This window comes from Microcaecilia unicolor, chromosome 1 (genome assembly GCF_901765095.1).
Source record: "Microcaecilia unicolor chromosome 1, aMicUni1.1, whole genome shotgun sequence".
Taxonomy (NCBI): Eukaryota; Metazoa; Chordata; class Amphibia; order Gymnophiona; family Siphonopidae; genus Microcaecilia; species Microcaecilia unicolor.
In genome coordinates this window covers 553,881,109-553,908,864 of record NC_044031.1, presented here as the reverse complement: position 1 = coordinate 553,908,864, position 27,756 = coordinate 553,881,109, and the positions used below count along the sequence as shown (strand labels likewise).

General features: G+C 45.4%; 1 protein-coding gene across 1 annotated transcript in view; it reads left to right on the top strand.

The window, feature by feature from the left end:
• Window positions 1-27,756, top strand: part of UBR5 (ubiquitin protein ligase E3 component n-recognin 5) — a 651,214-nt gene that overhangs the window by 42,041 nt on the left and 581,417 nt on the right. The window contains 1 exon segment of the mRNA XM_030189847.1: window positions 25,411-25,600. Coding sequence (XP_030045707.1) covers window positions 25,411-25,600 — 190 coding nt within the window.

Sequence of the window (27,756 nt, the reverse complement as noted above, 5' to 3'; positions counted from 1 at the left end):
CTGGTACAGTCTATGGTACTAAGCCATGCAGACTATTGTAACGGAATCTATGCGGGATGCAAAGAACAAATCATAAACTTCAAACCGCCCAAAACACAGCAGCACGGCTTATATATTGAAAAACGCATTTTGACAGCACCAAACCACTCCGAGAAAAACTGCACTGGCTTACAATTAAGGAACGTATCACATTCAAAATCTGCGCGACAGTTCAGAAAATCATCTATGGCGAGGCACTGGGATACATGAAAGACCTCATCGACTTACCACTCAGAAACACCATAAAATCAGCACGATCATACCTAAACCTCCACTACCCAAGCAGCAAAGAACTGAAATACAAATCCACGTATGCATCCAGGTTTTCCTACCTTGAGCGCACAATTGTGTAACGCACTACCAAAAGCAGTAAAAACCACACTCGACCACATGAATTTCCGGAAAGCACTAAAATCAGAACTGTTCAGAAGGGCATACCCCACCGACCCAACATAAAAAACCTGGACATTTGCGACACAACGTAACCAAAGATTGTAACAGACATATCCTAACTCTTCCTTTCCCCCACTAAGTTCTCCCCAATTGTCTTTACCATAAATGTACCTCACTCTACCATAATATCACCTTGATATTACTCACAACTTGTATTTGTTCACACCGGAATCGGTTAAAGCCGATTACGGTACTATGTAAGCCACATTGAGCCTGCAAAGAGGTGGGAAAATGTGGGATACAAATGCAACAAATAAAATAAAAAATAAATAAATAAATAACTGGCCAATACTGTGTTAGTGATGCGTTACTTGAAAGATGACATGAAAAAGACCATGGATGTTATGAGAGACCAAGGCAGAACTTTCTAGTATCTATCAGGAGTTCAATTTTTCTAATCCTCTTGGAGTAATATTTCCCAATTTTGCTTGTTATTTGGACATTTAAAAGCACTTATCTGGGTAGCAGCTGACAGGGCCAGTCAGCAGTTTTGTGGCACTGTTCAGATAAATTTTAGCAACATAGCACCATTTGTAAAATTGTAATTTGTAATATCTGTGTAGTGTCTGGGCAGTTTCTGGAGGTATCTGTCTCTGGAATTATTTAATCTATGAACCAGATAACTATCAGGATAGTGTTAGCACAGCAAAAAGGCAGAATATTGCCATTATCTGGATAGCACTGGCAATGACCATTTTTTATGGATATTCAGTGCTGCATTCTCTCTGGATATTGGCCCCAATTATCTGGATTTAATCTCTGGCTAAATAATGAGCCGATTTTTTTCCCCTGTAGAACAGCCCAGTCCTCAGGGCACACCGATATCCATAATGAAATTTGCAAGCACTACCTCCATTGTATACAGATCTATCTTATATGTATTATTGTGGGTATTCTGAAAGATGCTTTGTGGGTGTATCCTGAGGAGTTGGAGAACTTTCCTTCCATTTTAGAGACAGCTGTGACATGTGCAACATCCTGTTTTGCTAGTTTGTGTCAATGAGATAGAAGTCAATCAAAGCATGCTACACTTGCTCAGCCAAAACAATAATCTTCCTTTTGAATCAAGACTCTGGTTGAAGCTAGTGCTTCTTTAAAATCTGTACTGCCTAAATAGCCAACATAGTAAATGACGGCAGATAAAGACCTGTACTGTCCATCAAGTTTGCCCCCCAGCACTGTTCTTGTACTATAAGTTCTGAAGCTAAAATTTACACTCCAGCCCATCCAACCCCACATATATTTAATCCTGCACAAGTAGGAACAGATGGGTCTTCAGTATAATATACAGAGGTTATCAACTAAAGGTACTTATACAAATACCCAGTCAATCTTTAAATTTGTCCCATTTTGAACCAGTCTATTGTGGCAATCATCTCCTACAGCATAATTCTGCAGAATCAGTTTTCTTCAAAAGGAATCAAGTTTTGGCCTAGTGGTTAGGGTGGTGGACTTTGATCCTGGGGAACTGAGGAACTGAGTTCGATTCCCACTTCAGGCACAGGCAGCTCCTTGTGGCTCTGGGCAAGTCACTTAACCCTCCATTGCCCCATGTAAGCCGCATTGAGCCTGCCATGAGTGGGAAAGCGCGGGGTACAAATGTAACAACAACAAATACCAAGAAGCCAGCATCTCATCCTGGACTCAGTCCTGTACTACTACTACTACTACTATTTAGCATTTCTATAGCGCTACAAGGTGTACGCAGCGCTGCACAAACATAGAAGAAAGACAGTCCCTGCTCAAAGAGCTTACAATCTAATAGACAAAAAAATAATCAAATCAATGTGTACAGGAAGGAGGAGAGGAGGGTAGGTGGAGGCGAGTGGTTACGAGTCAAAAGCAATGTTAAAGAGGTGGGCTTTCAGTCTAGATTTAAAGGTGGCCAAGGATGGGGCAAGATGTAGGGGCTCAGGAAGTTTATTCCAGGCCTAGGGTGCAGCGAGACAGAAAGCGCGAAGTCTGGAGTTGGCAGTAGTGGAGAAGGGAACAGATAAGAAGGATTTATCCATGGAGCGGAGTGCACGGGAAGGGGTGTAGGGAAGGACGAGTGTGGCGAGATACTGGGGAGCAGCAGAGTGAGTACATTTATAGGTTAGTAGAAGAAGTTTGAACAGGATGCAAAAACGGATAGGGAGCCAGTGAAGCGACTTGAGGAGAGGGGTAGTATGAGTAAAGCGACCCCGGCGGAAGACGAGACGGGCAGCAGAGTTTTGAACCGATTGGAGAGGGGAGAGGTGACTAAGTGGGAGGCCAGCAAGAAGCAGATTGCAGTAGTTTAAACGAGAGGTGACAAGGGTGTGGATGAGGGTTTTGGTAGAGTGCTCGGAAAGAAAGGGGCGGATTTTACGGATGTTGTAAAGAAAGAAACGACGGGTCTTGGCGATCTGCTGGATATGATCAGAGAAGGAGAGAGAAGAGTCAAAGATGACCCCAAGGTTTCGAGCTGAGGAGACAGGGAGAATGAGAGAGTCATCAACAGAAATAGAAAACAGGGGGAGTGGGGAGGAGGGTTTGGGGGGAAAAATGAGAAGCTCGATTTTGGTCATGTTTAATTTCAGGTGGCGTTGAGCCATCCAGACAGCAATGTCAGACAAGCATGCTGAAACTTTGGTTTGGATGCAAGGTGAGATATCAGGGGTAGAAAGGTAGATTTGGGAGTCATCAGCATAGAGATGGTAGGAAAAGCCATGGGATGAGCTTAATGAACCAAGGGAAGAAATGTAGATAGAAAAGAGGAGGGGACCAAGAACAGAACCCTGAGGTACGCCGACAGGCAGAGGGATAGAAGTAGAAGAGGATCCACCAGCGTGAACACTGAAGTTGCGGAGGGAGAGGTAGGAAGAGAACCAGGAAAGGACAGAGCCCTGGAATCCAAGTGAGGACAGGGTATCAAGGAGTATGCTGTGATCGAATGTGTCAAAAGCAGCGGAAAGATCAAGAAGAATGAGGATGGAATAGAGACCTCTGGATTTAGGCAGTAATAGGTCATTGGAGACTTTAGTAAGCGCAGTTTCGGTTGAGTGGAGAGGACGAAAACCAGATTGTAGTGGGTCAAGAATGTGAGGAGAGAAAATCAAGGCAGCGGTGGTGAACAGCACACTCAAGTAATTTGGAGAGAAAAGGGAGGAGGGAGATGGGTCGGTAATTAGAGGGACAAGTAGGGTCGAGTGAAGGCTTCTTAAGGAGAGGCTTCTTTGTAAGGAGAAATTTGAGATGGATACACATACCAATCCTGCCTCATTACAGAAAATACCTTCTCTTTCCGACAGACTTTTCTGTTTGTTGTCGACTCCAAATTATTCACAGAATACCTCGTAGTAATCGCTTACCTCCTCAAGCAAGGTAACCTAGTTTTCCCATATCTCAGTGGCTGGCTTTTAGCCTCTTTTTTGAAAAATTGTGCTTTATCCCTCAGGAATGAGACAGTACACCTATTCCAGAATTTGGGCATTGTTACTAACATTCAGAAATCTACCTTGTACCATATTAGCATTCTGTTTGTAAAGAGACATAGGACATATTAGTCACTAATTTCGCATGTCTACAACATAGCAAACCTTGCAGACAATCATGGTAAAGGCTTGCTTATAGATGTTGGATCATGTTGTGGCTGCCACCCATATAATTCCATTTTCTTAACTGAAAATGAGATGAATAGGTCTCAGTGGAACCAATGTACTCAATGTTTTTTGACCATTCATTCAACTTCAGATGGTGGTGGACATCCAAGGCCAATCTCTTAGTGGGTTTTTCTTTGTATCATTGGAATACTGTCTTGTCCTAACCACAGATGCATTCAGCACTGGGTGAGGAGTATTTATGCATTAGTATATATGCATGAAATTGGTAGGAGGCTGAGAAGCTTCTCAATATCAATCACTTGGAGCTTTGAGCTATCTACTATGCACTTCAAGTCTTTCTTCAACTGCTCCAGAGCACATAGTTTTAATTCACAGACAGCCTATTAACATAAAACATAGGCAATGTTTTGGGAGTGGAGGAGTAGCCTAGTGGTTGATCGTGGGGAACCGAGTTCAATTCCCACTGCAGCTCCTTGTGACTCTGGGCAAGTCACTTAACCCTGCATTTCCCCTGGTACAAAATAAGTACCTGAATATATGTAAACCGCTTTCAATGTAGTTGCAAAAACCTCAGAAAGGCGGTATATCAAGTCCCATTTCCCTTTCCCTTAATACTACTACTACTATAAATCACTTCTATAGTGCTACCAGTCGTATGCAGCGCTTTATAATTGAACATGAAGAAAGACAGTCCCTGCTCAAAAGAGCTTACATTCTAAATCAGGACAAACAGACAGGATCAATAAGGATAAGGGAAGGACAGACAGAAGGACACAAGGATAAGATAAAAGTGACAAGTCAGGAGTCGAAAGCAGCATCAAACAGGTAGGCATGGGGAAATGAGGTTATGTCTTTCCTATCAGTAAACTGCAGAATTCTGGGACTTTTGTAACCAGTTGCATCCACATACAAGATATTTACATTTCTGGAGTTCAGACACATATAGCAACAAGCTTAGTAGAGTTAGCAGCCTTGCAAGTGGTCCCTAGATGCAGCTGCCTTGCAGATCATCTTTCAGAATTTTGGAACTCCTTCAGGTTGACCTCTTAACCAGCAGGAAGAACATGAAACTACTACTCTGTTGCTCAATCCTCCCAACTTCCAGTGGTCTAGCTTCAGATGCACTAGCTATTCCTCAGACTTGGCCTCAGCTTTATATGTATCCCCTGATTTTGTTCAGAGAAAAAATCCTGGACAAATTTGAAAAACAGGCAAGCACCCTGATTCTCATAGTAGGAGTGGAGGAGTAGCCTGGTGGTTAGTGTAGTGGCCTGCGAATTAGGAGAACTGGGTTCAGTTCCTACTATAGCTCCTTATGACTCTGGACAAGTCACTTAACCCTCCATTGTCCCAGGTACAAAATAAGTACCTGTATATAATATGTAACCCGCTTTGAGGTGGTATATCAAATCCCATCCCCTTTCCCTTACTTATGTAGCTTCAAAAGACCTGGTTTTCTGAACTAAAAAGGGTAGCAATTGCAGCCATGCAGGCACCAGATATTTGTTAGTCACTCAAAACAAGGCCCATTTATCCTTCTTCTCAGTCTGAAGTTGCTTGTCCTCAAAGTGTGGAAAATGAGCAGCACGCAGTAGTCTGTAATCTAGGACTACTAACACTTATTTAGGACATACTGGTAAGCTGCAAGAAAGCTATCAACCAAGCATATCTGTGCTTTCAAGTGAAAAGATTTTCTATCTGGTGCTTCATGAATGGTCACAGCTCCTGTCCACCTACCGCTACTGTTCTCTTTTCCTATCACACTCTAGGTTATAGTTTCCAGCTTTTCAGTGGTGAAGTGACCACTTTCATTCTCATGGTAAGGTTCAATATAGGGTGAGGTTTAGATTCAACTGGGCTGGCTGCAGTCAAGCCTAGCTGTGGAATCAGCTGTATCTAAATAGTTAAATTTGGTCTGTTGATTGGCTGACTGAAGGGGGCAGTTACTTTTTCACATGGGTAATATGGGAGTTGGATAACTTACCAAAATTAAGTAATAATTTAAAAACTGTTTTTTCTCAGGTTCCCTTTGTCTAGTATTACTTTTCGTTTAAAAATCAGAAATCATTTGTGAGACATATGCAGTATTTTTCCTCAGCAGGGCATAGATTACCACATATGGGTGACATCCCTGACTGAACTCTGTCACAGATGTTGCCTAGTGTTCAGAAGATTCCTGAAGCTGTTGGGAGATCTGAAACTGCATGAGTGCATGCCTTCCTGCCCGCCCAACTCGCTTGGGACCCACAGTCTTTTTTTTTTTTTTTTCCGCAAAGTGAAGCAGATGTGCTTTTCTGCCATGATCTCTTTGTGAGATTTTATTGGCCCTCCCTGCCTCTTTGTGTACGAGTAGTGCAGAACCTTTCTTTCATTTCCTTCCCTTTTTTGTTTCCCCTTTCTTAGTGTTGTTTTTTGGCACTTCAGGCTTCCTTTAGTTTTTCGTGACTTGCTTAGGCCTGAGCTCCTGTGCATCTGCTTTTTTTCCGAACATATCCCAGAAAACTTCCAGTGGTTTCAAGAAGCACTCCAGGCGCAACAGGGTCATGTTTGTGACTGACCCTCACAACAGGTGGGTGCCCTACCTGGGCCCTGTTCACCACCTCTCATTGTAAACTCTGTTCTAAAATGCAGAAAAGAACCCAGAAGAGATGAGTCCTTGTTTGAGAAACATTTCAGCACGCCTAAGTCCAATCCGGCATTGATCCCTATGACTTTAGGATCTGCACTGGACACTGGGTATGAAGGAGGTCTCTCTCTGCCTTGGCATTGGGCATCAGTAGTACCCACTTGGGACAAGCATCATTGGACCAGACGCCAAGGACTTGTGAGGATTCCATGTCGTTTTTGTCATCATTGAATGATCCCAATGTAATTTATTGAGCGAAGGCAAAGAAGTACCAACATTGATCCTCTTCGAAGCATGGTGCCAGGAGCTCTGGGACACCAATGTTGCTGGTAGCCTAGACGTGTTGGTGCCGAGAGGACTGCTTCCCCTCCGTGAAGTGGTACCCATGTGTGAGTCTCTCCAAAGCTGGGAGCACATTTCTGATTCAGCTCCTACATCTTCACAGATGGTTATTGCTCTGGCCCCCCCCCCTCCCATCTTTACTGATGCCTGCCCTTGAGGAGCGGCTCCAGACTGTTATAGAAAGAGCTGGAGTGCATCCTGGCGTAGCGTGATGCTGAGACATCGAGAGTGTTTATGCCACCTCATCCTGTTGTGGAGAACTGTGCCATACCTGTGGGTTGTTTGACGCCCATGCCTTGTCAGGTATCAATGCCTGCATTGATCAATCCGGTGCTCTTCTCCAGCCTGTTGAGGGAGGAAATGACCCCAGACTACAGGAGAGGGACCTGTACCTCTGTGTTCTTGCCCAGAGCCTGGTTATATTCCCAGTGGTCTGAGGCAGGCACAGAGCCAAGACATCCAATGAGGAGTACTTCACCGAGACAGATACGGACTGCTCTTGGGGGGGGGGGGGGGGGGGTCTGAAGTGGAACTAGAGGAGTCCCTGAAGGAGAGATCCTTTGGTCTGCCTTCAGACCCCTCTTCACACCAGATACGGAGCATATCCCCTAAAGGAACTCTTCTTTGTCAACTTTTTGAGGGAGATGGTTGAGACCATCCCATTTAATTTGGAGATTGAAGATCAGCCTAGGGCTGAGATGTTGGATGTCTTTGATTATGATAATTCTTCTAAGGAAGCTGGGACAGTGCCCATGCACAGCATCCTCAAAGCAACTCAGATGAGGAATTGGGAGACCCATGCCTCGGCACCTGCAGACAGGGATGTTCGGATTCTGGAGTCTTTTGGGAGGAAAATTTTTCAGGGTGCTCTCACAGTGTGGCAGAGTTTGCAGACACTCTATCCTTGGAGAAGGACGTGGAACTGCCAGTTAGTCGCCAAGCACTAATATGGAAAGTACGTGGCCTGGATTGTACTAGCTGCTTTTGGATGCTATTCTTAGAAACAGTTAGACTAAGTTAGAAAAAAGGGAATCTTTATTACTCACCAGCACAGGATCCAGCACAGGATCAGAGATCAGTAGCAAGTTGTGGAAAAATAATAGCAAACTTACAAAATCTAACATCAGTAGCTTTGGTAATTATAAAAAATCAGGCTAATTATATAAACAACAGCTGAAAAGAGAGAAAGGAATCACTGACAGGAAATATCATAGATTCTGAAGGGAAATAAAATATAAAGAGAAAAGTAAATAGTTATCTGTTATAAAGAAATAGTTCTCACCCGAAACAAAGGAAAATAATATATTTCCTGGAGAATTTTGCTACTTAAGCAAGGACAACGCTCTGAGTCAGGACAGAAAACTCTCTTGCAAAAAGGCTCATTCTAAGAAATTCTTTGTCTGCAGGTATTTTTATAGTACTAATGATGTCACCTCTCCCCTCCCCCATGCCAATCATAGGGCTTGTATATGTCCTGCAGGTACACCATTGAGTGAAAAGGTTATGTGTGACAAGACACTGGGCTGGCATAGTAACGGGGATCTTATCGGAGCTTGTGATCAGCCAGAAATTCCTGCATATGACTGATAGTAAAGACTAATAGCAACATACAGAAAAGAAAGATGGGGGATGGGAAGTAGTGCAGCATACCTGAAGTAGAACATCTTCCCTCTTGGCTCCCCGGGAAAGAGAACAGGGAGTCAAAACCAGAAGCTAGGAGATGGTAGGTTCTTCAGCCGGAAAAGGCGGTAGGGTGTGGGAGTGGCGAGAGGGAGCAAAAAGCGGAGAGGTAGAATAATTTGGGGCAGAAATTTCATTAAGCATAATTTTGGCAGTAAAAGGTGTAGAGAACAATTTCTTAGAGAGAGAAAACCGGGGAGAGAGCAAAAGAGAATAAGGAGAAAAGCTAGAAAACCAAGAAGTCCAAGAAGGAGACTTCGAACAGATGGAAGAAGATTAGAAAACCAGGAAGTGATAGAAGGCCACCAAGAAGAGGCATCAAGAGGAGACGAGTAATCAGAAACAGAAATTTTAGCCAAATTAACAATTTTTTCCATAACATTTCTAACAATATGCGAACGATTAACAACTACAGTACAAAGTCAGAGCTGTTTAAAACCGTACATAAGCCTTGTGCTGCAAGCAAGTAATCTAAACCCATTCTATTATAGCGAGTAAAAATAGTTCATCAATATTGTCTTGTACAGCCGAAAAGGCAATTTCCATATCATCAAGCTGATCAATCCATAGACTGGTGGGTTGTGTCCATCTACCAGCAGGTGGAGATAGAGAGCAAACTTTTGCCTCCCTATATGTGGTCATGTGCTGCCGGAAACTCCTCAGTATGTTCTCTATCTCAGCAGGTGGTGGTCACACACAGCAGCAGCTCTGGCTAGGCCTCCAAGCCTAATCCTTAGGTTTTGTTGAGGCCTGGGGTTGAGGGCTCTTTTGAGCAAGTGCAAACCTGGTGGTGCCAGGTCCCTCCTTTTCTCCCCCCTCCCGCTGGCTCCGTTTAAAAAAAAAAAAAAAAAAAAAATTTTTAAACGTCTTTAAAGGCGTTTAATTCGACGTTTCTTTAAACGTTCATTGCAGCTACTCACTGGGACACCAGTTCGTTACAGCTCGGAGCGGCAAGCAGGTAATTTTACCTTTTTATAGCGGGCAGGGGGTTCCCCGATTCTTCTCCTCGTGGCATATGGCGTCGGAGGGCGAGGGCGCAAAGGGTCGCTCCCCGGATCGCTGGAGCGCTTCTAGAGGGGATGCGGGGGTTTTACAACCTGATTCGCCCTTGATGGGTGACAGTTTAGTGACCAATGAATGTCCCGGTCGTTCCTCCGGCGTGGCGGTTTTTTCCCGCCATAAACGCCCATCCCCCGCTCCTCGCCTCCGCCATCTTGGCCGGCCACGCGGCTCGGACGGCTTCTTCGTGGGCCGCCCTTGAGGTTGGAGACATTAATGCCATGAACGCCCTTAATTTGGGCGACGGCACAAGCGGCTAAAGTTAAGCGCCGTTCTTCCCGCGCGGCTCCTTCGCGGAGTTTCGCGCCGGACGCCATTTTGGATGCGCAGCATGTCTCTCCCCCGCTATTGCGAGCGCCGGTTGAGAGTGCGTCTAGGGCTGTTGCCCAGGCTGCGGAAGTGCACAGTCTGGGGGGTTTCTCCCCCGAGTTTGTTTTGCTGCTGCATCAGGCTTTCCTCATGCAAACGCTGCCCCTGCTCCCTCTTCTGATAAAGAGGTTGAGGTTCCCAGAGGTAAACGCCCTCGGGTTGATTTCCAGGCCTTGGAGGACTTTGTCTCCTCCGATGTAGATGAGGGCAGCGTGTCTGAGGTCTCCCAACGGTCCTTTGCGGTTTCCTTGGAGGAGATAGATCCCCGCTCGGATGGAGCGGATGACCCCTCTGCAGCGCGGCTTTTTAGCCCAGAGGATTTGCCCAACCTGTTTTTACAGGCCATGGACACTTTGAAGATTTCCTCTCCGGAGGACGTCTCTCCCTCAGCCCCTGTTGGCTCTGCCCTTATGCTGGGGACGAAGCGCCCGCCTAGATCCTTCCACGTGCATGATGCCATGCACACCTTAATTGCGGCTCAATGGGATGTCCCGGAAACGAGCCTTAAAGTGGCTAGGGCTATGTCCCGCCTCTATCCTTTGGCTGTGAGTGAACGTGAGGCCTATCTGTGGCCTACCGTGGATTCTTTAATCACTGCGGTGACTAAGAAAACGGCGTTGCCGGTGGAAGGTGGCACGGCCCTAAAGGACGCCCAAGACAGAAGATTGGAGGCGGCCTTAAGGTCGTCCTTTGAGGCGGCTGCTTTAAGTTTGCAGGCCTCAGTTTGCGGCTCCTATGTGGCCAGGGCGTGCCTGACTATGGTGCAGCGGGCTTCCCCCTCGGATCTTTCCTTGAGGGCTGATTGGCCGGCCCTGGAATCGGGCTTAGCCTATTTGGCAGACTTGCTGTATGATGTCTTGAGAGCCTCAGCTAAAGGCATGGCTCAGACAGTCTCTGCGCGGCGGTGGCTTTGGCTGAAACATTGGTCTGCTGACCACGCCTCTAAATCCCGCCTGGCTAGATTGCCTTTTATAGGCAAGCTGCTCTTTGGGGTCGAGCTGGACAAAATCGTGACCGATCTCGGCACGTCTAAGGGCAAGAAATTACCAGAGGTCAGGGCTCGGGCTAGTACTCGTCCCGGTACCTCCAGAGGACGGTTGCTGGAAGCCCGTCGGTACCGCCCGGGCAAGTCGGGTTCCTCTGCCCCCTCTTCCTTCAAGAGGAATTTCTCCCCCAAGCAGCATTCCTTTCGCAGAGACCGCCGTCCCGGAGGTGCTCCCTCCGGTCCTCCCCCAGGGTCTCGTACCCAATGACGGGGCCTTGGTCCACGCCCCAGTGCAGATTGGAGGACGGCTGTCCTCGTTTCTGGGCGAGTGGACCACTATAACTTCAGACGCGTGGGTGCTGGAAGTCATCAGAGACGGCTACAAGCTAGAGTTCTGCCAACCCTTAAGAGACGGGTTTGTACTCTCTCCCTGCAAGTCTCCGGTCAAGCTGTGGCAGTGCAGCAGACCTTGGACAACCTGATCCGCCTGGGTGCGGTCGTTCCGGTGCCAAAAAATCAGATTGGCAAGGGACGTTACTCCATTTACTTTGTGGTTCCAAAGAAAGGAGGTTCTGTCCGGCCTATCCTCGACCTCAAAGGGGTCAATCGGGCCTGGAAAGTGAGGCACTTTCGCATGGAGACTCTCCGCTCTGTTATAGCGGCAGTGAAGGCAGGAGAGTTCTTGGCTTCCTTGGACATCAAGGAAGCGTACCTGCATATTCCCATCTGGCCTCCTCTCCAACGCTTTCTGCGTTTTACAGTCCTGAGACGACACTTCCAGTTCAGAGCCCTCCCTTTCGGGTTGGCTACTGCTCCGCGGACCTTTTCCAAAGTAATGGGGGTCATAGCGGCCTTCCTGCTAAAGGAAGGAGTACAAGTCCATCCTTATCTGGACGACTGGTTGATCCGAGCCCCCTCTTATGCAGAGTGCGGCAAAGCTATGGACCGGGTAGTTGCTCTTGTGAGCTCCCTGGGATGGATCATCAACTGGAAGAAGAGCCAGCTGCGCCCGACTCAGTCCCTGGAGTATCTGGGAGTTCGATTCGACACCCAAGTGGGCAGAGTGTTCCTGCCAGACAATCGGATTGTCAAGCTTCAGGCTCAGGTGGACTAGTTCCTAGTAGCCTCTCCTATTCGGGCCTGGGACTACGTGCAGCTGTTGGGCTCTATGACGGCCACGATGGAAGTAGTGCCCTGGGCCAGGGCTCATATGAGACCACTACAGCTATCTCTGCTGCTGCGCTGGACTCCGATGTCGGAGGATTATGCTGTGCGCCTTCCCGTGGACCCAGCAGTGCGCAAGGCGCTGAGCTGGTGGACGCAGACAGACAAGTTGTCTGCAGGATTGCCTCTGGTGACCCCGGAGTGGATTGTCGTCACGACAGACGCCTCTTTGATGGGCTGGGGAGCCCACTGCTTGGGAAGGACAGCGCAGGGGCTCTAGTCTCCTGCAGAGGCAAGTGGTCTATCAACCTCCTGGAACTCAGAGCCATTCGGTTGGTGTTATTGGAGTTCATCCCGGTACTGGTGTTGTAGTCTGTACGGGTCCTGTCGGACAATGCCACGGCTGTGGCCTATATCAACCGCCAGGGAGGTACCAAGAGCGCCCCTCTAGCCAAGGAGGCTATGAGTCTTTGCCAGTGGGCGGAAGCGAACCTGGAGCAGCTTTCAGCGGCCCACATTGCCGGAGTCATGAATGTCAAGGCGGACTTTCTCAGTCGCCATACCTTGGAGTCCGGAGAGTGGCAACTATCTGCTCAGGCGTTCTTGGACATCACGAAGCGCTGGGGCCAGCCGAGCCTAGATCTGATGGCGTCATCGGCCAATTGCCAAGTGCCGCGCTTTTTCAGCAGAGGACGGGACCCTCGATCCCTGGGAGTAGATGCTCTTCTCCAACAGTGGCCGACACAAGAGCTCCTCTATGTGTTCCCGCCCTGGCCCATGTTGGGCAGGGTGCTAGACCGGGTGGCAAAGCATCCCGGCAGGGTAATCCTGGTGGGTCCGGATTGGCCCAGACGTCCCTGGTATGCGGACTTGATCAGGCTCTCAGTCGACGATCCTCTGCGGCTGTCAGTGGAGCAGGGCCGGTTACATCAGGGTCCCGTGGTGATGGAGGATCCCTCTCCCTTTGGTCTTACGGCCTGGCTATTGAGCGGCAGCGTCTGAGGAAGAAGGGCTTCTCAGACAAGGTCATCGCCACTATGCTGAGAGCGAGGAAACGCTCTACTTCTACTGCTTACGCCAGGGTTTGGCGTATCTTTGCAGCATGGTGTGAAGCAGGCTCACTTTCTCCCTTCACTGCTCCAATTTCTTCAGTGTTGGCGTTCCTGCAAGAAGGTCTGGAGAAAGGCCTGTCGCTCAGTTCCCTTAAAGTCCAGGTAGCGGCTCTGGCTTGCTTCAGGGGCCGCCTGAAGGGTGCTTCCCTGGCTTCGCAGCCAGATGTGGTGCGCTTTCTCAAGGGAGTTAATCACCTGCGCCCTCCTCTGCACTCAGTGGTGCCTGCGTGGAATCTCAACCTGGTGCTAAGAGCATTGCAGAAGCCGCCTTTTGAACCCTTGTCGAGGGCATCTCTGAAAGACCTGACGTTGAAAGCAGTCTTTTTGGTGGCTATCACTTCAGCCAGAAGAGTTTCCGAGCTCCAGGCGCTCTCATGTCGAGAGCCTTTTCTGCAGTTCACTGAGGCAGGAGTGACTATTCGCACAGTGCCTTCCTTCCTGCCCAAGATTGTTTCTCGCTTCCATGTGAATCAGCAGCTCTGTCTCCCTTCCTTTCGTAGGGAGGACTACCCAGAGGAGTACTCTGCTCTTAAATATCTGGATGTGAGACGAGTCATCTTCAGATACTTGGAAGTGACCAATGATTTCCGGAAATCGGATCATCTGTTTGTCCTGTTTGCAGGTCCTCGTAAGGGTCTGCAGGCTGCTAAGCCTACAGTGGCAAGATGGGTCAAGGAAGCCATTGCAGCGGCTTATGTGGCCGCGGGGAAGGTGCCGCCTATCCAGCTGAAGGCTCACTCCACGAGAGCTCAGGCGGCCTCGATGGCAGAGGCCGGATCCGTCTCCTTGGAAGAGATATGCAAGGCGGCAACTTGGGCTTCGGCTCATACATTCTCCAAGCATTACCGTTTGACTGTGGCTGCACGGGCGGAGGCCCGGTTTGGAGCTTCAGTGTTGAGGTCAGGGATTTCAATGTCCCGCCCTGGGTGAGTACTGCTTCGGTACATCCCACCAGTCTATGGATTGATCAGCTTGATGATATGGAAGGTAAAATTATGTATAATCATACCTGATAATTTTCTTTCCATTAATCATAGCTGATCAATCCATAGCCCCTCCCAGATATCTGTTCTGTTTTTATTCTGGTTGCATTTCAGGTTCAAGTTTAGTCTTCAGTTATTTCAGAAAGACTTCGTGTTCAAGTTCTTTCACTTGGATTCTTCAAGAGTTGAGACGAGTTTGTGTTACAGTGAGCTGCTGCATTCCTCTCCCCTCCGTTTTACGGGGCTGGATTGAGACATAAATTCTGCCGGCACTCCCTCCCGCTTCGTGCGGCTGTAGGGCAGCTTTGTACCCCTCCCGCTTCGGCGGTGTTAGGGTCAGTCAGCTCCTCCCGCGGTTGCGGTTGCAGGATAAGCCAGATCCCCCCGCATCGGCGGGTGTGGTGTCCCTCCCCCGCTCCGCGGGGATGAGCTGGACGGATTCCCCTCCCCCACTTGTGTGGGGATGAGCTGGGTTAATTCCCCTCCCCCGTTTCGGCGGTGGTGAGCTGGGCAGAGTGTCCCTTCGTGGGTGTAATTCTCTAAGTGCTGAGTCCTGCGGATGGAGCTTTGATATCGACATACTGAGGAGTTTCCGGCAGCACATGACCACATATAGGGAGGCAAAAGTTTGCTCTCTATCTCCACCTGCTGGTAGATGGACACAACCCACCAGTCTATGGATTGATCAGCTATGATTAATGGAAAGAAAATTATCAGGTATGATTATACATAATTTTACCATTCAGTTCATGAGTCAATACATGTAAAAGAGCTTGAAGTCATCTAATAGACATGCCTAATTCAGCAGTGGAAGCAGGAGGAGCAAAGATTGGAATCCAAGAAGTAGCAGAGAGGGAATCAAGTCTTAACTTTAGTCAAAGGATAAGCAGAATTAATATATTCCAAAGATTTTTGAACAGCTTCATGTTCAGGGTCTACAGCAGAAGGGACAGAAATGGAATGTTGAGAACGAGTGGGGAAGGAGAAAGAAGTATGAAGAGGAACAATAACAGAAAAATAATTGAGTTTAGAGAGTACACAAAAAGAGTAATTGGAAGGTAAAGTCAGGTAAAGGAGATTGTCACAAATCCAATAATGACCAACAAGGGGATAGTGAAAGGTTCAGAAAGTAGGAAGGCGATGGAGATAAGGTTTGGAAGTTTTGGTGGAGGACAAGGATGAGGAGAATGGTAGTGAGACAGAAAGAGGAAAGAATGGAAAGTGCGGGGGTCTGGAACACCCTTAAGACGTGGCAGATTAATAACCCGAAAAGGAGGTGTATAAGAAGGGGCAAACTCAAGAGTAGAATTAAAATAAGGAATAACAATGGAAGTATTAGAGGGGGAGAGGAGAAGAGAGGAAGCGGATGGGTAGAAAGTAGAAGGGCCAAGAATCCAAAAAGGAGAAGGGGAACTAGTAACATGAGTGAAATTACAAGGGATAGGGAAAGAGGTTGCAGAAGAGGACAAGCAAAAATAGCCGGAAGAGGGATATGGGGCAGTACAGGAAGGAGGAAGGGAAGTATTACAGTAATGTAAACCATAGTATTTAGCCCAAATAAGGGAATCAGGAATACCAGGGGGCAGACTCAAGAAAAATGTCGAAGTATTTTTTTTTACAGAGAGAGTGGTGGATACTTGGAATGCCCTCCCGAGGGAGGTGATGGAGATGAAAATGGTAACGGAATTCAAAAAAGCGTGGGATAAACATAAAGGAATCCTGTTCAGAAAAAATGGATCCTCAGAAGCTTAGCAGAGATAGAGTGGCAACACAGGTGGTTAGGAGGCGGGGCTAGTAGTAGGGAGGCGGGACTAGTGCTGGGTAGACTTATATGGTCTGTGCCCTGAAAATGGCAGATACAAATCAAGGGAAAAAATATCCGCCAGAAGGCGGAGAACTCTAGACGCCCCACGGACAACAACAAGAAATGAAATAAAAGTGGGAGGTCGACCAAGGATTCCAAAGACTGAAAGGATATCTATATTAATAAATCCCACCTTGAACGTTCTGAAGCGCACTCCAAGGCAGAGAAGCTCACTCCAAGGCAGAGAAGCACAAAAATCTTGTAATCTTCATAGGCTAGGACCAGTCACCCTCACTCACAGACCCGCCCTCAGCCACGCCCCATCTGTACATAAAACGCTACCTCAACATTCTGAAGACAACCTGCTGAAGCCATCTGCAAAATCCCTAAACAGTTCGTAAGTTCATGGTGGTGAAGCCATCCAACTCACCATGTCTCTGCCCCGCCCTCGAGGGCGGAACACAGAGAGTAAAGGGATCCATAAAGGGACCCCTACCAACTGGCAACCCCCTCCAACAAACGACGACCCAGGCAGGGGGAGTGTTTCTATACTCCTCCCCCTGCTTAGGAATCGCTTCAGACTGCTGGCAAACTCCCCAACCACATGACCACAAAAGCCACCCGCAACCCCCTCCCACACACACACAAACACACACACATACATAAACACACACACACAAACACACACATACATAAACACACACACATGCAAACACACACACACAAACAAACGCACACACATAAACATAAACACACACATAAACATAAACACACACACACACAGAAACACACACACACACAAACACAGAAACACACAGACAAACACACACAAACGCACACACAAACGCGCACATACACAAACATAAACACACACACACAAACGCGCACACACACAAACGTGCACACACACAAACGTGCACACACACAAACATAAACGCACACTAACAGGCAGAGAAGCACAAACACGCAAACACACGCAAGCAAACACACGCAAACACACACACGCAAACACACATACGCAAACACACACACACACACACACACATACACAAACACACACACACATACATACAAACACACAAACACACACAAACACACACACAGAAACACAAACACACATACAAACACACAAACACACACACAGAAACACACACACAGAAACACAAACACACATACAAACACACAAACACACACACAGAAACACAAAAACACAAAAACACACAAAAACACAAAAACACACAAACACAAAAACACAAAAACACACAAACACACAAACACACAAACACAAAAACACACAAACACACAAACACACAAACACACAAACACAAACAAACACACACAAACACACACAAACACAGAAATACATACATAAACACACACACACACAAACACACACACACACAGAAACACAAACACACACACAGAAACACACACACAGAAACACAAACACACAAACACAAACACAAACACATACAAACACACACACACACAGAAACACAAACACATACATACAAACACACACAGAAACACAAACACATACATACAAACACATTCACACACACACACACACACACAAACACACATACATACAAACACATACAAACACACACACACAAACACACACACACCGAAACACAAACACACACACACATAATAATAACAAATTAGATGCATTTAAGAATGAATATGAATTTAAACGGATGATTAAATTTTTAAGAAAATAAAACATTTAAATTCATCAAAAAATAAAATAAAACCTTCCATATTTAAAAATATGTAAAGACAAAAAATGGTGTGCTTGTATAAAAATGATGTACATATAAATAAATAACAATATGTAAATGAATTCTCATGTCTACACAAAGTAAGAAAGCAGTGTGGATTGGATACATTAAACATGGATAACCAAATGCATTCAAAGGTGAATTTATACACATTAAAAATTAAATGAATCCTCTCATATATTAAAAAAGGGGGGTCAAACAATGAATTAATATATAAACACATAAAATGGTGTGCTTATATAAATACAATTTGCACATGAATAAATACAAATATGTCAAAAAATTCTCATGTCTAAACACATAAAATGGTTCAGTTTTGGAGTCATTATCTATTTTTGTTGACTTTTTCTTACGTCCTTTTGTCCCCAAAATTCCATCATTTGTACAAGATACCACCAACATGATCAACATTTTACAGGACTATGATGGTCCTAATGTATCCAATCCACACTGCTTTCTTACTTTGTGTAGACATGAGAATTCATTTACATATTGTTATTTATTTATATGTACATCATTTTTATACAAGCACACCATTTTTTGTCTTTACATATTTTTAAATATGGAAGGTTTTATTTTATTTTTTGATGAATTTAAATGTTTTATTTTCTTAAAAATTTAATCATACGTTTAAATTCATATTCATTCTTAAATGCATCTAATTTGTTATTATTATACATACTTTTTTATATAATATTTAAAATTATAAAATTAATTTTAAATATTTAAACGTATATATATGTTTTATATTGTTTTTATAATTTATGTATTCAAAATTTGATTATAGACTCCTGATGCAGGCCTAACGGCCGAAACACGACGTTGTGTCGAGTCTTTATACCTCAATAAACATCTTTATTATTATATATCCTTTCAGTCTTTGGAATCCTTGGTCGCCCTCCCACTTTTATTTCAGATACAAATCAAGGTCAGGTATACATATAAAGTAGCACAAATGAGTTTATCTTGTTGGGCAGACTGGATGTACCGTAAGGTCTTTTTCTGCCGTCACTTACTATGTTACTATGTTAAAGGTATAACAAGGGTATGAGGGCCGAAGCCGAAAAAAGATGAGGGAAAAGGACAGGAAAAGGAATGGCAGGGATATCGGCATGAGAAAGGAGAGGAGTGCAGACTAGACAGGAAGAGGTACAGAGAGTTTTAGAAAGATCTAGAAGAGACCGTTCCCAAAGATTAAACAGAGGTAGAAGAGGTGAAGAGAAAGAGAGAGAGAGAAATAACAAAAAAAAAAAAAAGTAGAAAATATACTAGGTAATGCAGAAGCAGGCATTAGATTCTAAAAAATGTGGTGAGGTTAAGATACCAATCCCAAAATAGGAACACTAAAGAAAGGGGGAACTAGGAAAATAAGGAGTAAAAGGACAAAAAGTAGAAAAAATAAGTTTGTAACGGGAGTCTTGATCTTCAGGAGTAAAGGGGAATAACATATTAAAAAAAAAATGTCCAAAGAAGTAGTACACAGTTCATAAAAAAGGCGATAAGAAGTGTCCCAGTGTAGACAAAGGAGTAATGCTGAGTAACAGAAAAAATGTAGGTGTTCAATGTCCAAAGGGGAGTTAAGCAGGAGTGAAAGAGTCTGGGGAGTCTTCTGATAGCAGAGGAGGAGGAACAGGAATTTCAAATGACGTCGGCCGGGGAAAGGTCAGATGGACAGGGTCTAAGATCTTTCAGGTGGGTGAATGACAAATTGCCTTCAAGTAATGCAGCAGTAGGAGTAATAGTCTTAATGTGGTAAGGTCCAGTGTAGATGAGATCTTTCCATGTCTTGTGTGTGAAGTTCTTCTGGTAGAGCAGGTCACCTGCTTGGGATGCTGGAAAAGAAGAAGAAACAAGGTGATTTAAAGAGGAGCGGGTAGCAGTAATGTGTTGGAGGGCAATCCTGAGGTTATGGATGTAAGTAGAAAGAGACTCTGGACGAGAAGGGTGTGTGTCCAGGGAAGGAACAGGAAAACGTATTGTACGTCATGTACAAAGTTCAAAAGGAGTGAGTCCAATGGAACGGACAGGAGAGGAATGGAGCATAAGGTGGGCAGGATGTCCAACCAGGAAGTGGAGGTGGATAACATCAGCAGTCGTAGGTGTTGCTTCAAGAGACCATTACAGCGTTCAACCAGACCATTGGAATTAGGCCTGTAAACAGAAACAGTTCTGTGATGAAACATCAAAGAAGAAAAAAGAAAGGTAAGTAAAGCATTATTAAAGTGAGAACCACTGTCAGTGACAATGAGGCTTATTTTCGAAAGAGAAAAACGCCCAAATTCCGACCTAAATCGGGAGATGGACGTCTTTCTCTTGTGGGTGCCCAAATCGGTATAATCGAAAGCCGATTTTGGGCGTTTCCAACTGCACTCCGTCGCGGGAACGCATAAAGTTGACGTGGGCGTGTCGGAGGCGTGGTGAAGGCGGGACTGAGGCGTGGTTATCGGCTGAGCAGAGATGTGCGTGCTCGGCCGATAATGGAAAAAAGAAGGGCGTTTTCAGAGAGAATTTAGGTCACTTTTGTTGGACCTGTTTTTTTCACGAACAGGTCCCAAAAAAGTGCCCTAAATGACCAGATGACCTCCCCTGACTCCCCCAGTGGTCACTAACCCCCTCCCACCAAAAAAAAAATGAATGTTAAACACTTTTTTCCCAACTTATAAGCCAGCCTCAAATGTCATCCCCAGCTCCATGACAGCAGTATGCAGGTCCCCGAAGTAATTTTAGTTTAGTTAGTGCTGCACGGGACCCATGCAGAGAGGAAAAATCGGAAGAAAAAAAAAAAACAAGCAAGTGCAGTCAGGGACATCTAAATTACCAGGATAGTAAAAGGGGGAATCGAACCAGCAACCTTCTGATTACAAGCTCAGTGCTCTAGCCAGTGAACCACATTATTCAGGTGCTTAGATGTCCTTTCCTTTCCATTAAGTCCCTCCACGTTTCTGTCAGCCAATCACCGCTGTTTAGCTGACACAGATGTCAGCTAAATGAGCTGTGATTGGCTGACAGAAACTTGGAGGGACTTAATGGAAAGGGAAGGACGTCTAATCAGTGGTGCACTGGCTAGAGCACTGAGCTTGTAATCAAAAGGTTGCTGGTTCAATTCCCCCTTTTACTATCTTTTAATTTGGACGTCCCTGACTGCACTTGCTTGCTTTTTTTTTTTCTTCCGATTTTTCCTCTCTGCATGGGTCCCGCGCAGCACCAACTAAAGTAAAATTGCTCTGGGGACCTGCATACTACTGTTATGGAGCTAGGTATGATATTTGAGGCTGGCATAGAGGCATCTCAGGGGGACCAGTGCACTATGAATGCTGGCCCCTCCCACGACCAAATGCCTTGGATTTGGTCGTTTTTGAGCTGGGACGCTTCGGTTTCAATTATCGCTAAAAAACAAAAACACCCAGCTCAAAAAACGCCCTAATCCAATGTATTTTCGAAAAAAAAGATGGACGTCCATTTTTTTCGAAAATACAGTTCGGCCCGCCCCTTCACGGACCCGTTCTTGGAGATGGACGTTTTTACAAATGGGCGTTCGCGTTCGATTATGCCCCTCAATATGTTGTGGAAAACCAAAGCGTGGGATAATATGGTCCAAAAGAGCATAGGCCATAGTGCGGGCACCTTCATGAAAGCAAGGCAGAGTCTCGAGCCACTGAGAAAAAAGATCAACAAAAACGAGAAGATAATGTTTTCCATTTCAAGGAGTAATCATATCACTAAAATCACAGTGCTGTTCAAGGAAAGGTCCGGTAGGTTTGGGTATATGTCCAGGAGGAATCTTAAGAGGTTCAGAAGGCAAATTCTTAGTACAGACAGAACATTGAGCAACAACTTGAGAACAAGGTAATGAGAGGGGACCAAAGAATATGACGTAGGTCATTTTGCATAGAAGAAGAGGAGCGGAGGGAGGAATAGTGTTAATCATGAACCAGAAGTTGAAGATGAGAGGAGGGGCAACAAGGTAGACTTGAAGGATGCATCCAGACACCTTGAATTTTGGTACAACCCAAATTAATCCACTGTTCAATCTCAGAGAAGCAAGACTCTGAGAATCACGGACAGATTCTAGAGAGGCATTAAGGGAAACAGAAACATCAATAGCCAAAGTAGAACGAGTTGTGACAGGAAATTGGGAGGTAGGAGGGGAAGTAGAAGAGGCTTCTGTTGCAAGAAAATCAGCTATGGAATTTCCCTCTTGTACCCAAGTGCAAACATGCTGATGTGCACGGACCCAGCAAATAGCAGTAGGGAGGTCACGGGAGTGACGGTCAGCTAAAGCAGAAAGAATAAGATCCCATGTATGATGGTGAGCAGTGGGTTCACCAGTGGCAGAAACAAAACCACGGCGATTCCATTTACGAAAGTACGAAGATAAAGAGGAGAAAACATAATGTGAATCAGTAAAAATAGTAACAGGCTCAGAAAGGTTCTGAGAGAGAACAAAACCAACAGCAGAAAGTTCAGCGAGTTATGCAGACGATACAGGAGGGAAAAGAAACTGGTGTAGGGAGGAAATTTGTCCCTCTTGAGAATAGGAGAGCTGTGAAGGGAGAAACTTCAGAAGTTGAGGAACCATCAGTAAGCCAATAGGAGCCAGTAGAAAGGGGGGGAGTAAAGGAGATTGTGAGAGTATTGGGCAGGGGCAATGGAGTGACCTCACAAACATGGGACAAGGGTGGTGAAGAGAGGAATTGAGATTTAAGGGCAGAAAAGAAAGAAGGAACATCAGAGGTTAGACCGGTTAAAGTGACAGCAGAGCGAAGAAAAAGACCAACATAAGAACCTAAACGTGGAGGAGAAAATGTAAGAGAAGGATTTTTCAAAAGGGAAGCAACAGAGTGGTCAACATGCAAAACAGGACAGTGAGGGGCAAACAAGTATAATTTCTGAAGAGCAGCCACAGCAGTGACATTGTCCTGTTCACAGGGGGTAAAAGAAGCTTCAACAGGGGTAAAAGTAGCAGAGAGAAAAGCAATGGGTAAAAGATATGACTCTTGACAAACAACAGCAGACCAGCTGGAGGAAGAGGTTTGGACGCAAATATGGGCAGGCTGAGTAACATTTAAGAGAGCCAGTGGCGAGGACAAGGAAACATCATTAATAAGATCACTAAGAATCTGTTTATCTTTGAAAGATAGGGAGAGAGACTTTTTCCCCGCCAGATTTCCTTTAAGGTGCCGGCGCAAAGAATGGGGACAGAGAGAAAAATTAGGAATCCAGAAACAACAAAAATTGAGTAGGCCTAAAATGGCACGGAGTTCAGTCACAGTAGAAGGCACAGGGAATGAAGACAGGTTCAGGGGGGCTGGAGATCTGGTGGTCTCCAGGCCCCCCCCCGGCATCCCCTCACATGGAGCCATGGTGGCCCAGTGGGCTGCGAGTCAGTCCTGTGGTAAATAGCATAAACTTAACCAGCTTGACAGTCCCTACCCACCTCCCCCCACCTGGTGGTCTTAGTGGCCCTTCCCCACCCCTTACCTTTGTTGGAGGAAGGAGGTGGCCTCCCTCCTTTTCCATCGGTGCCACCTCAAAAATGGCGGCGCCCAGGCCCTTCCCAGTGCATTATAGACTCCTGAGGGACCTAGACATATAAGGGACCTAGACATATCAAACAAGTGTAAGAGGATATAGACCTGTCAATCAAGTGCGGGAGGATTGTGCCCGAGCGCATGCTCAGGCACAATCCCTCTGCACTTTTTCCCTATGATCAGAGAGAATAGAGTGCTTAAATTTGCATGCTATTATCTCTGATCATAGGGACTCTAAAGCCCAGTGCTCTTCCAGCGCTATTTTTAGGGCACTGTTTGGAACAGTGCGGGGCTTTCAATCAGCACATGAGGTAATTCGTCTCAGTTTGGAAGTAGAGGGGGAAAAACCTCTCTTCTGAGACCCTGTGATCAGCTGTAGTCTGTAACTGGTGAACAGCTATATTTCCTGTACTTTCCAGGCACTATTCAGTTAGTGATAAAATGTTTAGGTTATAATTCTGTTTCAGTTACCTGTTATTGTGTGCTGTTTCCCCATCTGTTTTATAGTTCACTGTTCAATATTTTATGAAAATAAAGTAATTGTTTGCTCTGCTTGCCTGGACTGACTTAGAATCCTTGTGGTTTGGGTCTGTGGGTGCTTTCTTGGAACTGTGAGACCCCTGGAAGTGTGGCCTCCAGTAACCTAGAAATCACTGGGATAGCTTGAAAGTGGGAGACTCGCTCAGAGGCGGTTGTGACCCAGTTGGTGGGAGGAGGGTGCTAGTGTAGAGCAGAAGCAGCAGGTGCAGGCGGACCTCAATTGTACTGGGGATAGACCATCCAGGTGGCCGCAGAGTTAGCCCCAGACAGGTGACTAGGCGTTTTATGGCACTAATGTACCACTGCTTAATAAAGCCTGCAAACGTCAAAGCAAAGCAAATAAACCAGAATTATTTCCCCATACTTGGTCGTCACACAAAGTGTGTGTGTGTATTCTTGTATCCTCAGTTTTGCAACTATGCCCTGCCTCTACCACAGACTTGAATACATGGTATTAGGCATACTTAGCTCTTTTCCCTTAGACATAGCAGGAGCAGCTTCTTGGTAGATTGGGTTCATCATCCCCTGTACTTGTGTTGTGTTTCAGCAAAGCGTTTTTCCAACCCTTCAGGCTAGTCATATGAATTTTTTTTTTTTTTTTTTGTGTGTGTGTGTGTCTGTCAGTTTTTCTTCCCCATTCTTTTAGATTTCCAGTTCAATTGTTATTGACCTCTAGTGGAATGTAGAATGATGAATCTTCATTTGCAACTGTCCAAGGTTGTCCCTTCCCCCATATTTGATAAATGACACACCCTGCTTAGCCCAGTCTTTGCAGAAAGAATGAATCTTTGGTTAGGAGACAGACTGAAGCTCCCTCTAGAACCTGGTATACTTGTATCCTGAGCCTAGTAGAGACTTGTCATCTTTCCTTAAGCTTAACTTTCCACTGAGAGCCTAGTAGAGACTTGTCATCTTTCCTTAAGCTTAACTTTCCACTGATATTTTCTCTGTCCTCTTTTTTTTTTCATTATCTTTTTCCCCCTTTCAAGTGTCTCTTTGGTCTCCCTCATTCCACTTCCCTTTTCTCTTATTGTGTTTGTATTGAATTTATAAACAAAGGTGCTTTCTAGCAAATATAATTTAATTGTTCAGACATTGTAGATGGATTTTGTAGCCTTAGAAACCATGACTGCTTTATTTCAGTGAAAGTTTATCAATTATCTCCATTTTAGAATAGAAAGGTCACAGACGAGATTCCATGAAATAATGTTTACATGGTTTTCTTTTGTTCTGGTATCTGTCTACTTGCTTTGTTTTGTTTGGTTAGCATTGCGGGTTGTTTCAAAATAGTGCAGTGTGTACGCTAACCTGCTGCTTATAAAAAAAAAGTAAAATAATTCTTTCAATTTTTTTAGGAGCCGCTGGAGTTCTGGAGTCAGTGGAACTGGTGGTGGGTCCTCTGGCAGATCATCAGCTGGAGCTCGTGATTCCCGGAGGCAGACCCGAGTTATTCGGACAGGACGTGACAGAGGCTCTGGGCTCTTGGGTAGTCAACCCCAGCCTGTGATTCCAGCATCAGTCATTCCAGAGGAACTCATCTCACAGGTGAAGAAAAATGTACACTATATGAACAAGGAAATATTACCTTCCTGAAACCAAACATTTGACGATACTGATGTGAAGACTACTTATTTTAAATTATATTTCAGTCTAAATTAGAGTTGCCAATTGAATCCAGATTTGCCCGACAGGGTTGATCGTCCTGGGTTTACTCCATTGAATGTAGGGACCTATAGTTCTGATTTTTTTCATTGCATTCCCTAAGAAAAACAAGACTATTAAATGCCTGCATGCAATGGAGTAAACCCAGGACAGGATCAGCTGTCGGGCAAATCTGGATCCAGTTAGGAACCATATTCTAAATTGAGATATTTGAAATAAGAATGTTCTTGTTCTCAGAAATGGGAACTTTGATACTATAAAAGTGTCAGGCAATCAGTTCTTCTTATGCCCTCCAAAACTAGAAATGATGATCGCCTGAAGTATTTCTAAAAAGGACTCAAGAGAGGGAAAAAAGAAGTTATAAAGTTTCTTTCATCCTATCAAGCCTTTTTTTATTTTTTTTTAAATAGGTTCTTTTTGTTTTCATCCTGCCACACCAATCAGACATTTGGGTTGTGTCCCTTCCAACCACCAGATGGACTTAGAGAAACTGAATCAAACCACTGGTTTAAGGGCTGGAGAATGTCGGTATTTCTATACTTCCAGCATATGATCAGGTTAGGCTGGTGTAGTAGGACAGAGGAGGTAGCTCTAAGTCCCAGGGATACAGTGTATGGCCTGTACTCGACAAGTAGCATCCCTTGAGGCCTTGGCTCCTGGAGTTCAGACTGCAGTCAGTACTCCTGGTAGAATTTGTAGGAGTATTTTGTTAGGTCTCCTCTGCCCTTAGCTTATGTTCTTGGACCTAGCCTGGAGAGATGTGCTGATGGAGGTCCCCATGGGGCCCCAACCAGCAAGCAGGGTAGTAGGTTTCCTCCCTTTTCCCCTGGGTGCCAGTGCAGAACTGGTTAAAAAAAAAGAGCTTTGAAACCATGTAATGGCTCAATAAAGTTTAAGAACAAACAAAGCAGTGGCTGCCAGCACTACACTGCTGAACCCAGTCTTCAGGGAGAGGGGGAAGTGGCAGACAGCTCTGGTGCCCACTGAAGCCTTTTGGGCTCAATAGAAGGTACAGGGGGATGGTGTTGTGTCCCACAATTGCCATGTGGCAGAGATGCTCATGAAAAGGAAGTGCAGGGTCTGCAGGAGCGAGCTGCTGAGCACTGTGACCAGCTCACTTTGCCCCAGATGTGCAACAGTTGTGCTGTGACATCTGGCATGACTCTCAATACTGTGTGTGTGTTGGGGTGGGGGTGGGGGTGGGGGTAGTTCTGCTGCTGGTTAATCAAAATCTGTCCTGTTTCTGGTGGCTGCCATTCTCCTGGTTTTGGTGGGAACAGTCACTATCGTGGCTCAATTGTGTTAGTTATTTACATCCTTCAGGCCAGCTTCCTGGCATATTTTTGGGTCTGGAAGATAAAGTGATGGTGCAAGAAACAGCATTTATTCTGTTGGGTCATACATTTATTAGCAATTCTAGCCGTTTTGCAGAGGGGCGTAGAGCAGAGTGTAGTCCTGAATTATCTTGAGTTTCAGGTGGTAGCCCTTTTGTGTTTCTAGGGCAAGATCTGGGAGGTGGCCTTTGCAGCCCATCCTGATGTGGTGAGGTTATTGTGTAGAATCAAGAACATTCATCCTCCTCTGCGGTCAGTGATCCTGCAATGGACCCTCAATCTTGTTCTTAATGCCTGGGGGGGGGGGAGGGGAATCTTTTAAGTGCTTCAAAAGGATTTCTCTGAAGGATCTGACATTGAAGACTGTCTTTCTAGTGGCAGTATATTTTGCAAGACCCCTACCTATCGATTACAGATGACTCAGTGGCTCTTAGGACAGTGCCTTCCTTCCTACCGAAGTTAGTCATGCCATTCCACCTTTATCAGACAGTGTTTCTTCTAGCATTCTCAGAGGAGCGGGATGATTCTCTTGTGGAGAATCCACAGCTTAGATGTTTGCTGGGCTCTTCTGCGATATTTAAAGATCACTAACCCTTTTCAGAACTTTAAACTATGTGTGCTGTAAATGGGCCACAGAAAGGCCAAGTAGCATCAAAATATTCCGTTGCACATTGGATAAAAATAGCCATTGAATTGGCTTACATT